General features: G+C 39.6%; 1 protein-coding gene across 4 annotated transcripts in view; it reads right to left on the bottom strand.

Annotated features, from left to right (window-relative positions):
* Nucleotides 1-17,006, bottom strand: part of LOC129724635 (neuroglobin-like) — a 397,507-nt gene that overhangs the window by 16,299 nt on the left and 364,202 nt on the right. For all 4 annotated transcript variants that reach the window (XM_055679698.1, XM_055679697.1, XM_055679699.1 and 1 more), the window contains one exon: nucleotides 16,182-16,413. In XM_055679698.1, the coding sequence (XP_055535673.1) occupies nucleotides 16,182-16,413 (232 nt within the window). The remainder of the gene's footprint in view (nucleotides 1-16,181; nucleotides 16,414-17,006) is intronic.

Raw genomic sequence — 17,006 nt, 5'->3', positions numbered from 1 at the left:
TCTGGAAGGAAGGGGTTCCATACAACCAAATTTGCTATGTGAATGTTTTTAGATGTAACAAATATGCCCATAATAGTTCGACACCCCTCCCTCTTATGGGAGGAAGGGGTTCCATACATATTAAACACAAGTTTCTTCACATCTCGAGAACTAACCTAGTAAATGGAACCAAATTTGGCAGGTGAATATTTTTAGGGGTAACAAATATGTCCAAAATAGTTTTACACCTCTCCTTCTACTGGAAGGGTGGGGTTTCCTACAAATGAAACTCAATTTTTTTCACAATTCCAGAGCTAATCGTGTAAATGGAGTTTGATTTAGCATGTGGAGGTTTTTGGGGGCAAAAAATATTGTGATGGTGTTCCGACGCCCCTTCCACTTCTGGATGATAAGGCTCTTATACAAATCAAACATAAATTTCTATGGTGGTTTGATACTTCTGCATACTCTGGAGGGAAAGCAGGTCTTCCATACAAATTAAATAGATATTTCAACCAGGTTTTCTGAAAAACAGCCTATAAAACTCGACTCCCGACGCCATTTTTTTAAATTTAAAATGAAAACTTCCGGTTTCCAATATGAATATTTCCGGAATCGTAATGGTGCATTGAAGCCACAAGTCGACCTCAGGCAAAATTTTGAATTGTAAGCTGGCAACTTCCAGTTTCTGGAAAACAGCCGAAAATGATCAAATATCACCCACTATGAGTATCTCCGGAATCAGAAGCTAAAAATTTACCACAGACACCATTATGGATTGTAAAATGCCGTAGAAACCAAGCATTGACCCTAGACACTATTTTGAATTTGAAGATGATCACTTTCAGTTTCTGGAAATCAACAAAATTACTAAATATCACCCAGTAGGGGTATTTCCGGAATCAGATTAATGCCGGAGAAACAGCTGAAAATGATCGAATACCACTCAATATGGATATTTTCAGAATAGAGGTGTTGTACAGAAGCCGAATGTCGAGGATGTTATCATTTCGAAATGATATGCCTTTTGACTTTGATCATAACCTATGGCCGATTCGTCGTACATTTGCATACTATAAACAAATCGCAAGGGAGCAATGAATTTGAAATGTTTGAAATTAATTAAACACAAAAATTGGCGAGACGAAGTTTGCCGGGTCAGCTAGTTATATATAAAAGTTCGCGTAGGTGCAAACAGCCTTTAAAATTTCTATTTACACCGGCAACGCGAATCGCTGTAATATTACGTTTTTTAGTAGCCAAGTTATGTCAGCTGCATTATTTAGGCAAAGCAATGAAATCCTGCAATACCCGTCCCCATGAATGTGCAATTCAATTTTATAAAGGATTCGTTTGAAACCACAATTTGATTTTAAATTTTTACTCCGTCGAGAACTGAGCAGCTCAATCGGAGATATGTAAGTTAATGTTTTTTCTTTGCACCATGAATCAAAGTGCTCTTTCTAGCATTGCGTTTATGAATATTCGTGGTTGTGAAAATGGCTACCTTTGATGTTTTTTTCTTATGAGCTGTATCAAATCAAGTAACATTTTACATCCACACATTTCAACAAGGAGGAGTATTCGGAAGCCTGTTGAAAACTACACTTTCTTTACTTTACTTTCATGGCAACAGTCCTTACAATGCCGTACGAATAATGAATGCCCAGATTTGTCGGTCTTGGGCAGCCGTTCTCGCCTAGAGCCAGCAGCTCTTCCTCGACAGAGCACAATGGTCTCTTCCTGGTTCTCTGCTGAGTATAATTTTGGCGGCTTATACTTGTCGCCAAGTATTGGACGCAGCAGCTTGCACTCAAAAGCATCGAGCACTCGTCAATCAGACGAGTAGACTGCGCGACTCACGTCGTTGTCACATGTCACGAGAGTACCAAGGGATACGAATTACCCCACCACTGCGAAGACTTTCCCATCTAGCTTCACCTCACCACTAACACCACTCCCACGTTCTCTGCCAGCTACCATGTACTTTGTTTTGGCGGAGTTCTCTCCTGACGGATCTGAAAGCCTCTTTCAAAAAACCTTTTCCCCTCCCTTCCTTCCAGAAGAGGGAGGGGTTTCGAACTATTTTATTCACCTTTCTCTGCCCCTAAAACCCCTAAATACAAAATTTCACGCCGATCGGTTCAGTAGTTTCTAAGCCTATATGGATCAGGCAGACAGACAGAAAAAGCTGCATTTTTATATGTTTAAATTCGCAAGTTCAAAAAAGCTCCGTTCGCATTCTAAGGAGTTGAAGTAACTCCGGCTTGATGCTAGTTAGACGCAAGTTTATTTCGTTGATATAAATGTTGAATTTTCGGTCTTTCTGAATCGTATGTCAGGTTCAGCTCAAAAGATACCAAATAAAAATATTATTAAATCTAGTTTTGTTGATTTTTTTGTTTGTTTTTGATTTTTGTGGAATTTCAACCGCGGTGATCATTTCTTCTCTCTAGTTTTGTTGAAAACGAATCATTCTCAATAAGAAATTTTCATTTGTTACATATAAGTTACAGGAGTGTTTGGTCAATATTTCTTCCAAACAAAGGTTTGGTATACATTCAGAATAGAATCTGTACGTTATAGGATTAAAACAGAAAGTAGAGCACTATATTTTATCGCTGGATGATTCGGGTTAGCTTTGGCCAAGCAGTATATAATTTTGCTTTGTAGACAAAAGTTGTCAGATGTCAGGCATTGCTTTCCACAGATAAATCAGCTCATAAAACATGCCTAAGGGGTCCGAAACTGTCTCCAAATTTAATCTTAATTTTCTCATATTCTAGAAATCATTGCAATCCACTTGTGTGGGTATTTCGGTCAAAAATAGTTCAACCTCAAGTTGCCGTATTCCTTATCGTGTATAAAAAAACTGAGCTGACTCAATTTAAAGGTTTGTACTGAAGGATTATGGCTTATGTACGATTTTGTTGGTGAAATTGTTGAATGTGGCCAAATCAACCCTCACCAACGTACCAAGTGTTTGGAGAACGTCTGTCGACTGCCAGGAAGATAGGATCGGGAGGAAATCAAATCCCTAAGGCCACAATAACGGCGAAAAGAATGGCCAGCAGTTTCGAGCGAAATCCGAACCTTTCTATCTGAGGAGTAAATCGAGCTGAATAACTGCTGGACTGTTGACATACAAAGAAGTGGTGACTCCAAATCGTGACGATAATATGCCGGACAGGAATATCAAACGGCAACGTGAAGAGGAAAGGTGACAGATATTTTCAAACACATTAAGCGAAGTTTTCAAAAAAATGTCTCGTGTGGCAGGTCATCGGTTCCTGTTGTCTGAAGGGTAACACTTTCATCGCGAAATGTATCGTCAACCAGGAAATTCATGTGCAGGAAGGCCTGAAAAAAGTCCGGCAACTCGCAATCGCTAAAAAGGAAGCTTGAGTCAATATATATTTCTCCTTTATTCTGTACGAATTGAACTTCTTGAACTGACTTGATTTTCACACGTTGGCCTTTTGGTATTGTTGATTGCTTCATGGTGGGAGCTCACCTTCTTCTGTTTTGTCATAATCAGGTTAAATAGGCACGGTTGAAACTTTTCGTCCTGCGGACCAGCAGAATATACGACATCTTCAGTGTACTTCCGCTGACTGATAAGGAAATCTTTACAATTATCTTGCTTGACTTTGATGCCGAAGTAAAACTTGATATCCCCGAGACTGACGATTCAGAAATTCATAGTTTTTGCTCTAATGCATCGATAAGGTGTTCATTCTCACTGGCCACGATCGAATCGTCTAAGTATACCAGAATATAGCACCTCTTTCCATACGCTCGCTTCGTATACAGGCGGCTGTCCCTGCCGTTTACGACGTACCCGGGAAGTAGTTTCATAAAAATCTCCTGCAACGGCAGTCTTGAGAAAAGCCGTTTTTATATTGAACTAGCTGACCCGGCAAACTTCGTTCCGCCTATTTTAGTGTTTAATTTAATAATTTTAGCATTTCAGTTATTTTCGTTGTTTTCCAGAAACTGAAAGTGGTCATCTTCTGATTCAAAATAGTGTCCAGGGTCAATGCTTGGCTTCTTTACATCATTTCGATTACGGACTTATTCATGTGTAGTAGTATTCGGTTATTTGCGGATGTTTTCCATAAGTTGCCATTTTTCAATTCAAACTGTTGTCTAAGGTAAATTTTAGCTCCTTGCATCATTCTGGATCCGGTGATCCGGAACCGTAAGTCGCCATCTTGGATTTAAAAATAGCATTTGGAGACAATTTCTAGCCCCTGAGCGTCATTCTGGTTTGAGGAACACCCATATTGGGTGTTATTTGGTCATTTTCGGCTGTTTTCTAGAAACCGGATGTCAACATCTTCGAATTCAAAATGGTGTCTGTGGTCGATTCTAGCTCCTGTGTATCATTCTGGTTCCGAAGAAACTCATTTTGTATGGAAATCGGCCATTTTTGGTTGTTTTTTAGAAACCGGAAGTTTCCATCTTACAATTCATAATGGTGTCTGAGGTCAATTTTCAGCCTAATTCTCGTTCCAGAGATACTCAAATTGGGTGGTATTTGGTCACTTTAGGCTGTTTCACGGACACCGGAAGTCGCCATCTTGGATTTCAAAACAATTTCAGCCCTACGTGCGTCAATCTGGTTAAAGAAACGCTCATGTTGAGTGGTATTTGATCATTTGAGGCTGTTTTCTGAGGTCGATTTTTGGCTTTAGTGCATCATAACAATCCCGGAAATACCTATATGGCGTCGTACACAAATTACGTAACGCTAAAAACCTAGATTTCAGACCCCCTCCCCTCCTATGTAACGATAAGTAACGTTAGATATGACTCCCCCCCCCCCCCCTAAAGTTACGTAACGCTGGACAACCTGTCCCCTCCTCCAAATTTGCAATTTTGAGCAAACATCTCAGTTACGTAACGGGCTCAACTAACCACCACCCCCCTCCCCCCTATGTAACAATAAGTAACGCAGACTTATCCCCCCCCCCTTCATGCGTTACGTAATTTGTGTACGACACCTATTGGGTGGTATTTGGTCATTTTCGGCTGTTTTCCAGACACCGGAAATCGCCATCTTACAATTCAAAATGTTGTCTGAGGTCGATTTGTAGCTTCAGTGCGTCATAATAATTCCGGAAATACCCATATTAGGTGGTATTTGGTCATTTGGTCGCTGATTTTCAGAAACCGGAAGTCGCCATCTTGGATTTCACATTGGCATTAGGAGACAATTTTTGGCCTCTTAGCGTCAATCTGGTTGAAGAAACACTCATATTGGGTGTTATTTAGTCATTTTCGGCTGTTTTCCAGACACCGGAAGTCGCCATCACAATTCGAAATGTTGTCTGAGGTCGATTTGTGGCTTCAGTGCACCATAACAATTCCGGAAATAGCCATCCTTGCTGGTATAAGGTCATTTGCCGCTATTTTTCAGAAACGGGAAGTCGCCATCTTGGATTTCGAAATGGTATTTGGAGACATGCCAGAAGAAGGAAGGGTGTCAAAACATTATGGACATGTTTGTTACACCTAATAACATTCACCTGCTAAATTTGGTTATATTTGCTTGATTGGTTCTCGAGCTGTGCGTAATTTGAGTTTCATTTGTATGGGACCCCTCCGTTATAGAAGAGAGAGGGGTGGGAAACCATTATATTTGTTACCCCCAAAAACAATCACCTGCCAAATTTGGTTCCATTTAGTTGGTTAGTTCTCGACATAAGCAGAAATTTGTGTTTCATTTGTTATGAACTCCTCCCTCACAGAAGAGGGAGGGGAGTCGAACCACTATGGACATACTTGATACCTCTAAAAACATTCACATACCAAATTTGGTTGTATTTGGTTGATTGGTTCTCGAGCTGTGCGAATTCGTGCTTCATTTGTATGGAACCCCTCCCTTGTAGAAGAGGGAGGGGTGTCAAACCATAATGAATATATTTGTTACCCCTAAAAACATCTAACTACCAAATTTGGTTCTATTTACTTGGTTAGTTCTCGAGATGTGCAAAAATTAGTGTTTCATTTGTATGGGACCCCTCCCTTCCAGAAGAGGGAAGGGTGTCGAATCAACGTGGACATATTTGTTACTCCTAAAAACATCTACATGCCAAATTTGGTTCCATTTGCTTGATTAGTTTTCGAGATGTGCAGAAATTTGTGTTTCATTTGTATGGGACCCCTCCCTTACAGAAGGGGGAGGGGTCTCGAACTATCTTAGAAAATTTCACACCGATCGGTTCGGTAGTTTCCAAGCCTATATGAATCAGACAGACAGACAGACAGACAGAGCTGCATTTTTATATGTTTAGATTCCTGAAGTCAAAACTTCATCGAACGGACGGTTTTTTTTCTGGCAGTTTCGATATTGAATATTTTTTCAAAAAAAAAGTGATAAATGCCATTTTCATTGGTGTACTGTTTAGTTTGTTTCTGTTGTACAGGCAACGGAGTTGTGGTTAATCAAGATCATAAAGAGAGAAACAAAGTTTGGTGCGGTCATTTTTTACGCCTGGGACTTTGCTAGTTGGAATAACTCCAAATTTAAGCTAGTGGCTTAGAATATAGATTGAAATCTAAATATTTCATGCATCACATTTTGTTCGTCAGTTAGGCCCAATAAATGTTTTGTTCGTGCAATACGCTTTGTGATATTCAAATTTTATGTTATGCGGATAGCGGCAGTACATTTCAAGTTTACATCCTGTCTGCTCATTCCGATTCGTGGTGGATTGCAGTTATACATTTTTGCTTAGATTGCGTGTTCTGATCGGTCCATTCTGCATTTGACCATTCATCAATCCGTGTATATATAAATGATATATATTCTCACAGAAAATATTATTAAAATCAACAATCAAAATCAAACACTATAATTTTTTTGAGTTTTTGTTTTCCGATTTTTCAAGCTTTTGGTTAAACGTTACGTTTTATAATTATGATTAATCTTTGTGGGAATTCCCGATAACTGTACTATGATAAGTTTAGCAGTTTGAGATCAAATTTAAGAATGTTTTGGCTCAGGTGCATGTTTGCACATTTATAAACTCTGAAGGCTTTGGATGCATGGAATTTTGCCAGTTTTTCTGCAGATTAAACTGGCATTTTTGCCAGTTTAATCTGCATGTAGTTTGCCGTGATCACCGCTTTTTCCCGAAAGCTCTATGACCCAGCTGCCTGGAACGCAATGAACGTAATCATCACGTTGTCATAGATACACGTTCTGATGATGGACTACCACGAACAAATTTTCAATGGACTCCGCCATAATCTTCTGTAGATGCATTATCCAGGTCTTCGAAAAAATTCCGATAATTTTCAATATAACAAGTCGCACCGAAATCTAATAGGGGAACTGCTCCATTATTCATCTCATTAAGCCCATATTCACGAAGAATGCACGGATTGAACACCAAATTTTCACGAAATCATTGAACAAATAAACTAAATATGCTTACGTACTCTTATGGCATCGTTTAGCATTGTATATTTAGTAAAATTCGCTAGGTTTATCCTGAATTTTGCAAAACAAACCATTTTTCACAACGCTTCTATATCCATCTCAAAACTTGAGTCACTGCTCAATTATTCATCTCACGACGCCCCTATATTCATCACACTGTTAATCATGAATGAATGACATTATCATGAATGAACGTAGCTGCAGCCCGTCGTAGTAGGTTACCTAGATATCAGCTATAGTTGTTTACGTGCAAAATTGGTAACCTAGGTAACCACTATACTGCCGTTCCAAGCATAGTTGTCCCAGCGTGCATAAGGTTTGTGTAGAACATGGGACAACTATGATTGGAACGGCAGTATAGTGCTGTAGATATATGTCAATTATATCAATTTATGTAATAATTCAACATTTTCAGTGTGATATTTTCGTACTAACAGAAATTGATTTGACAATTTTTGATTTTCTTCAACGCAGTGAAAACAGATGAAAATACATACAGTTGAAATTTAGGAATTGTAGAAATTCATCTCATATATTGATAACTAAAGCTTGTTTTTGGAAATGTGAGGTGAACATTTCAAAGATTAAAGTATATTCGGTTGGCTGCTGAACGAGTCCCGTTGTAGCCGTATAGAACAATGCGAGGATTTTGTTTTCTGAGGTAGGTGATTGAATTAAATGAGTTTTCGAGTGCAGATGCCCAACTATAATATCAAATTTAGTGCTTTTAAGCGAGTTTTTGAGGATTATACTTTATGAGGAATCTAGAGTGAACTAAGAAGAATCCATTCCATGGATTAGCAGATTGGATCAAGAAGGAAATATGCGTTTTTCCTGTTTTCAATTATGTTTACATGTTGAATGAGATGAATATACGGGCTGAGATGAATAATGGAGCAGTTCTCCAATCCACAGTTTTTTCGTTAGATTGATACAACTAGTAAGGAAAGCATAGGGATTTTTGTTCGACACGTTGTTGGCACTATGGTTACCGCTTTGGTTGTTCGGTTTCAGCTTTCGGTTACTTAGTTACTGTACCACTTTTATTCGCCGCACTCTATACTCGATGTTCGGACCCTTGAATAGACGCCTTGAATATTTTGTTATATTCCTCTGAAGGTTGGATTTTCTTCCACTGCAATCCAGTGGGAATGAAGTACACACGCGGTCGGTATCAAAAAGCGAATTTTATTAAATGAACAAAAGACCTTTATAAATGTGAAGAAAAAAAAACCTTTATTGCGGCGGAGAAAACAATACTGATGGTGATAGACTGATCGAATAATTTTTTTGCTACTAATCGTAAACGGGAAGATGAGAGTGGATCAGAAAACGAAATCTGCACTTTGATATGCCCTATCACAACTACCAGTTCCCCCGTGCAGTAAGCAGAGAGAGAATCAATCAAAACCATGAGAATTTATGCTGCACGGGGGGCGCACGGATTGAGCTGATCAGGGCCGGCGTTTCATGTGGGTAGTATGGGTAGTAGTACCCATATGGAAAATATCCATGTGGGTACTTACCCACACGGAACTATCGGACAAAACCAAAAATAAGTAATGTTGCGAGCGACAGATTTTTCGATGGATATTGTTGAGCGCGAGGTTATAAATCTACAGATTTATATACAGTTGTAAAGTTTCTCAGGGAAAAGGATTATTTTTTCAATAGTTTCATTTACGATAGAGTTCTAAATTTTATTTATGATAAAGTTCTAAAGATTGACAATGTTTTCTCGCAAAAATTTCCCATGCCAAATTTGAGCTCAATCGGACTTCGAGAAGTAGCGCCTCAAAGCGGTCAAAGTTACAATTTTTTAATCTCTTGTGTGTTCTGATGTAGCTAAAGTCTCCCAACGCAAAAGATTCCATGTCCCTGATTTTTTTTTTATTTTCAAACAAATATTTATAAAATAACATCAGATCTCGATATTTCATGCATTTCTAAGAGATTTGCTGTCAAAAAAAAATCGATTCCGGAAACTTAAGAAATTACTCTTGTGCATTTTTAGGTTGGTCAAAAATGTAAGACTTTCACGGGCCGCTTGAAAAAAGACGGTCAAAAGTCTTTTCTCACGTTTCCTTATATTTAAGGGGTTTGGTGTCTTCGGAAGAAATGTTCAAAATACTGATTAGAATTATACGATATTTTCATTAAATTGCTTATTAAGCTAGTATTACACTTAGAAAAATTAACTTTTTTATTTTATGAGATATTTAATTTCTGTCTTCGACAAAGTTGTAGAGCTATCGATTTCATGAAACTTTGCCGAAAACACTAAATCCCTAGGTCTTATCTCTGAAGAGATGTAACTGTCTTTCTTAAGAGACTACCTTAAAACCAGTTTTTGCACTTGAATTATATCTTGACTACTTCTGATCAACTTGAGATGTTCTATTAAGTTTTAGATAATAACAAAATACATAAAGCAAAGCAAAGCCTTGGTGCTACAGTACTTATCGGAACTCGACCTACACAGACTTCGCAGCCAACTGTTAAGTGTACAGGACAATTGCGGGGTTAGCGCTCCACTGCCGTGAGATGACAAATTGACGTAAAGGCCATTTTTTCGAATATGGGTTTTTCATGCCAATTTGTTCATCTTTTGGTATCTTCCTTTTCGTTGTTTCTTATTCGTACGTTGTATAAAATCAAAAAAACAAAGTGACGTAGGCACCCATTTCAATACAAAAGTGGCGAGAAATTCATTCGGTTTTTGGTCATACTGAAAAACTGATCACTTGGATCTACGTCACATTTTAATATCACGGCAGTACAATCCTACTGACACCAACAGTCTCTCCCGAGCCGAGCCTCGAACCTTTGACGACTGGCTTGTTTTGCCAGCATCGTACCTCGAGACCAGCTGGGACAGTTGAATTTTTATCTAAACTGTGTAATAAATCTTAAGTTGATCAGAAGTGGTTAAGACATCATTTATGTTCAAAAACTAGTTTCTGGGCAGTATTCAAGAGAACAAAGTAGTTTTTTTTTCTTCACAAATCATTTATTTGACACGGCACAAATACAATTCAATGTTTAACGGCGCCAATTATATCGAATGACTTAAAATCTATAAGCAAATTTTTTATCCTCGCTGCCGACTACGAGCTGAAATTAAGTCTATCTTAGAACTAGCATGTATTATTCAATCAGTGTTTTGTAGTTGAATGGTCGTCTGATGATCGTCGAATGAATATGCAGCATGTATGGATTTGTTCTGCTAAGCCACGATGTCATTAGCTGGGACAGGGGCTTGTAATCCTCGGGTTCTGAGGGTATTGTGCGGGGTCTAGTTGCTGGTTTTGGTTCGTTGTTGTTGTTCGCTGGTGTTCAAGTTGCCATATGGTGTGTGCCGCTGAGCCAAGATATAAAGAAAGGCCTCGGGTTTTCCTGGCGAGTTCGTGTGGGGTTCAATTGCTGGTTCCAAAATCGAGGTCTACGACGTGTTCTTGCCGTTTTGTTGAATGTGGGTGGAAAGGAATGGGACTAGACTTGGGCATGGATGGATTTCAGGAAAATGTATATAAGGGACATGTAGGGTAGGTCGCGACTCGCCAATGTAACCACCTTCCCAGTTCCCCTCTGGTCCAAGAATTTTGCCAACTGATGATCGTGTTCTGACGTACAAATGCGAAAAATTCATTAAAAGCAATTGGTCTTTCATAAATTTCACCGTTTGATGCGCCCACCTTAGCCAAAGAGTCCGCTTTCTCATTGCCCGGTATCGAGCAGTGATAAGGGACCCACGCTAAGGTAATCTGAAACGATTTTTCGGATAAAGCACTCAGATGTTGCCGTATTTTCTCCAGGAAATACGGAAACAAAGTAGTTAAAAAGCGAAATTTTAAAATTATGAATATACAAAGTTCCCGAATAGTCCCGATTCTGAAAATTATGTTTACTTGTACCTCAAAACATGCCAAAATAAATGACGTTGAGAAATACTTCACAAACATTTACAATTTTAAATAATTTGATTTTAGAAAATGACATAATTTTACCTGAAAATCGCTATATCTCGGAGTTGGTTAAAAAGAATTAACTTATTTTTTTGGAAAAATTTGCATTTTGTTATTATCTAAAATTTTCTTGAACATCTTAAGTTGATCAGAAGTGGTTAAGATATAATTTAAATGAAAAAACTAGTTATAAGGTAGTCTTTAAAAAAAGACTATTACATCTTTTCAGAGATAAAACCTAGGGATTTAGTGCCTTCGGTAAAGTTTCCGAAAATCGATAGCTCTACAACTTTGCCGAAGACAGAAATTGAATATAACGTAAAATAAAAAAGTTTATAGGTGAAGAAAAAAAAAGTTCATTTTTCTAAGTGTGATGCTAGCTCAATAAGCAATTGAACTAAAATGTCAGATAATTTTAATCAGTATTCTGAATATTTCTTGTGACACCAAACGCCTAAAATGTAAGGAAAAGTCAGAAAGGACTTTTGGCCTCACTGTGCGCCGCGTCGACAACAGACATCGTACAGAAAAGGGACACCGGTTTTGCTTGTTCCGGTATCTACAAAATCTTGGCACTGTTGGACTACAATCAGAGCATCGAAGGAAAGACCCTAAGCGAAAAGGAACTCCAAAGAATGCTGAAATAAAGACCTAGGGTAAAGTGGCTACATCGCTGCGTACGCTTGATTTGGAGGTCAGTGCAACCGGCCAAACAGTGGAAAAGTACCTGGCGAACAAGGACATCAGAAAGCGGCAGTCCCGTGGTGGACGCCGAGACCTATCTCACCCTGGATGGCAACGACTGGCAGGGTATTCGTATTTTACTTCGCCCACGAAGGAAGTGAGCTCTGAGATGAAATTCATTTCACACACCCCCAAAGAAGGTACTGCTGTTGCTGACAATCAGCGAGAAGCTCCGTGCTGGTCGTGATCGGAGAAGTTTATAGTACGAAGTGCCTGCCGGAAGTTGCGTCGTACATTAAAAATACCATAGGGGCGAATACGCGGTGCTCGGGCCGGTTCTGGAGTCGGCTTACTAATCAATGCAAACGTTGGAGGGGTGAGGCGGCTGAAATTCGATGCGGTACCCAAGTCGGCCTACCCACCCAACGTTTCCCAGCTGCGTCCCATCCATAGTTTCTAATCAAACCAGAAGCGTAAAACTAACTCCTACAATTTTGAAGCGAAAATTGAAAAGGAATTGATGAATAAATCGAAGAAAGAATTTAAAAATATGTATGAATACTTAGAAACTTAGAAAAATATGTATGAATACTTAGAACTCCCTTAACTATATCTCTCAACGACGTGTGTGCCGTTTCGCCAAATGACAAGTGCAACTTATTTGCAAAACACTTTGCTAGCGTATTTAGTAGCGAAACAGTCACTGCTCAACAAAGAGAACAAGCCTTGAGGGATGTGCCGTATTCAGTTTTGAACATGGATATTTTTGATGTGAGCGAGCAGTCAGTGATACGCGCCACTGAGAGTATAAAATCATCTTTTTCGCCTGGACCGGGAATAATTCCTGCAGCTCTGATGAAACAATGCTCCGATATCCTAGCAGCTCCACTAACTTGGCTGTTCAATGCTTCTCTACAACAACAATGCTTTCCCGTTGCTTGGAAGAAATCATCCATGTTTCCAGTCTTAAAAAAAGGAGAAAAGTGTAACGTTGCAAACTATAGGGGAATTGCTTCCTTGCGCGCAGAATCTAAAGTGTTCGAGACTATTATTAACAACACACTCTTCGCTGCGTGTCGCAGTTATATATGCAAAGAACAACATGGATTTTTTCGAGGACGCTCGGTGGAAACCAATCTCGTGAAATTCGTATCGCTTTGTATTAAGAATATTGGCTCCAAATCTCAAGTTGATACAGTGTATACTGACTTGAAAGCCGCGTTTGACACGGTCAATCATTCCATTCTCTTATCCAAGTTAGAGAAACTTGGCTGTACTGTGCGCTTCTGTAAATGGATGGAATCATATCTTGTGCATAGAGAATTGTTTGTACGCATTGGAAACTGTAATTCTGCCATGTTTTCAAATTGTTCAGGAGTACCGCAGGGCAGTAATCTTGGACCACTGTTATTTTCCATTTTTATTAACGATGCGGCACTGCTGCTCAATTCCGGAGGAAAAATGTTTTTTGCTGACGACTTGAAAACATTCTCAGTTGTCAGGTGCCATGAGGACTGCAAGGAGTTGCAAAACTTATTAAACCTGTTCAGTGACTGGTGCTCTCGAAACAGCTTGTTATTGAGTATTGAGAAATGCTATGTTATTAGCTACCATCGTACTAGAAATGCTGTGCCCTACGATTACGAGATGGCTGGTATAAAACTGAAAAGAGTAGAACAAGTGAAAGATCTTGGTGTGATACTGGATGAAAAACTCTCGTTCAAACCCCAAATCACTGCTACTATCGACAAAGCAAGTCGTCAGCTCGGTTTTATTTTTAAAATCGCTCGTGAATTTACAGACCCGCTCTGCTTTAAAACGCTGTACTGTGCACTTGTTCGTTCAACGTTGGAATTCGCCAGTATTGTTTGGTGGCCATATCAAGCAGTTTGGATAAACAGACTAGAAAGTGTCCAACGCAAATTCGTTCGGTATGCTTTGCGGAATCTTGCTTGGAATGATCCACTGAACTTGCCTCCTTACGAAGACCGCTGCCGCCTGTTGGGCATAAAAACTCTGGATCAACGCCGTCGAGTGTCACAAGCCGTATTTGTGTGCAAGTTGGTAACTGCTGAATTTGATGCTCCTGACCTTTTAGAAGAAATCGGGTTCTATGCACCATCCAGAACGCTACGACCCAGAGCCATGCTACAGGTGGGATTCCAATCAACACAGTACGCTGCAAACTCTCCAATCACATCTATGATTCGCAAATTCAACGAGTTCAGCGAATTGTTCAATTTTAATGAATCTTCATACGTGTTTCGCCGTAGATTACTTTCCAATAGTTTGTTTTAATCATTCTGATGTATTGTTATTTTTTAGTTTTTATTATATGTTGTATACTAAAAGATGGTGAGGTTTTTGTGCACATTTGAGGAAGGTCCTTGCAACCACCTCATGTGAGCTTTTCCTCACCCAGCATTCATGGAGACCGATGTCGGTCCGATGATAAATAAATAAATGATAAAAGTGTCTTTATTCAGCGGTTGTATGATCGCAACAGAACCAGCGTTTCGAAGGTCTTACTGATGCAGCATAGAAGCAAAAAAAAGTATGCAAAGTTGCTTGGATGTGTCAACATTTTTGATGTCTTGATATACTTGATATTTTATTCGTTTTTGAAATTCCTGACAATTTATTTTTCCCGTTTTTGGATTTTGGACATTTTTGGCATTTTAGACATTTCTGGCTTTTTTGCTAATATGGATATTTCTGACTTTTTGGAAATTTTTCACTTACCTGTCTGACATTTTTACTTGTTTAACTTTTATTATGTAATAATTATTTTTAATATTTTCAACATTGTTAATATTCCTGACATGTGAAACTAAAAAGTAGGTACTTCAGGACGAGTATTATTTTACATTGCTAGAATCCTTCGAGTCTGACTATAATCGTTGTTCTATCCGATTTGGTTATTGGCCACAATCCATTCGGGCGGAACATCGCAACCAGTGAACAAAAATAGAATACGATTTGTCATTTCGGGGGTATTTTTCTTCCGCAGAGCTTCCGCAAGGTCGACACTGAGCGGAATAAGCTTGTTGATTCAGTTGATTGCTTTCGTGTGGCGTCAAATTCTACTCTTCGATACGGAAAAAAAAGGTGGTTATCGAAAACGTGACCTCGGTGAGGGGGCTGACAATGCTAAACAAAACCAGCATTTTGAGCTTTCACTGAGATGACGGAGCGTCCCCCGACAAGCGAATGTGACAACAGGTTGGCGAAAATCATAGCTGACCGTTTACTTAGCCTGGCGGGGTTGCGAATCATTCGACCAAATAAAAGCTCGCACGCGTTCGGTACAGATAAGGCCTTGAATCGGCAGGATTTACGAAACAAAGAACCAACCGAAGTGGTGTCGAATTGCCTAACGAACGAAAAATAATTTCGGGTTGAAAGCAGAGCGGAGGCCATCAATCAAACGTACAGAAAGCAAAGACGTCGAATATGAACCTAGTTGATGCCACCGATGAAGGATTACTGATTGATTTTCGAAAGAAAATAAAAACGCAGTTTCCATGCTAATGAATATCTAATGGCGTGGCCGACGAAAGACAAGCTAGCCCTTGGCTCGAGCTGCTTTGCTTTAATGACAGCATTAATCAGCTTTTTGTTACAACCCAATCGATTATAGATTGGGAAAGGATGATTATCAATAATAACAACTTGCTTAATCTCTCAAGACTTTCGTCGTTTGAGAATATACCAAAGAAAACATATAGAGGAAAGTTTCGTCACCTAAGCACAGCTTGAATTTAGTTAACCACCTTCGTTGGGATTTAAGTATCGATTCCCACAAACCGCAAGCGTTTAATTCGGTTTGAACAGTAGGAATCACCCGGCGCCCACAATTAGGCATAATTAATGAAATTGAAACTAAAGTTGCGTGAGCCACTAAAATTGAAGCCAATTTCCGGAATCGCGTAATTGCTGCCTACTCACGGTAAGGCGTTGCACCCGGCACCCGCACATCCGTCAACCACAAACGGCATTTGGGTTTTAATTGCCGAAGGACCGATTCCCATTGGACTGCTGTCGGTTGTCCGGGAGGTCATTACGTTCGACACGCTATATCGTGCAGATGGAGCGATGCTTACCCAAAAGTACTCCTGCTTGAAGCCGGGAATCCTCCGATGGGATGCCCCCACCTGGTGCAGGAAATCCAGGAACGTGTCTACATCGTCCAGGCCGCGGATGCCTTCATCCAGTGTGGTCATCACCTTGTTGGCGTGTTCCTGTAGCTCCTCGGACGTCGCCTGTTCCTCCTTCGTTCGGAGCTCCTTAAACTTGGTGAAAAGATTCAACAGCTCCGAATGCTCCTCGAATAATCTGCAAGTCAAGTGGAGAGAAAGGATAGAAAAGAAACGGATAAGTATCGAAGCATATGTGTTGAACTTCTCAGTCATTCGTAGCATTGCAGTCGAGCGTGAGCAGCGCCCCGTACGACGACCGGTGGGAGATCGATTTGCATAATTGAATTGCCCACACCGGAGCCCGACCGATGATGATATCGTCTGAGCTCTTCCCTCAGAACCATCATCATGGCGTCTTGGGCTATGCTTTTGCTTTTAATACACAGTGTGCCGATAAGCAACGATTTGATGCGGAGCAATCGAAATGATGGGAAAATAAACAACGCTAGAGGTGACACATACAGAACCTTTGGGGAGGCTATAATGACATAAACTGCTCTGTTTGAGTACCGTAAGTACTCGTAAAAAGCGACATTTTCTTATTTTATTGAGTTTCATCTATTCACGAAAAAGTGGATTGTCATAAGACCTGATATTTTCAATTTTATTTGAATGAAAGAGAACATTTGATTATACTGGTGTATGACTAAGAAGTCATTTTAAATCATGAAGCTGACAGTTATTTTTTTGGAAGCATTCGTTTTCGAATTAAGCTCGAGTATAAAAATA

Source organism: Wyeomyia smithii, chromosome 2, assembly GCF_029784165.1.
Source record: "Wyeomyia smithii strain HCP4-BCI-WySm-NY-G18 chromosome 2, ASM2978416v1, whole genome shotgun sequence".
NCBI classification, from domain to species: domain Eukaryota; kingdom Metazoa; phylum Arthropoda; class Insecta; order Diptera; family Culicidae; genus Wyeomyia; species Wyeomyia smithii.
The sequence above is the reverse complement of the archived record's forward strand: the minus strand, read 5'-3'. Positions and strand labels throughout refer to the sequence as shown.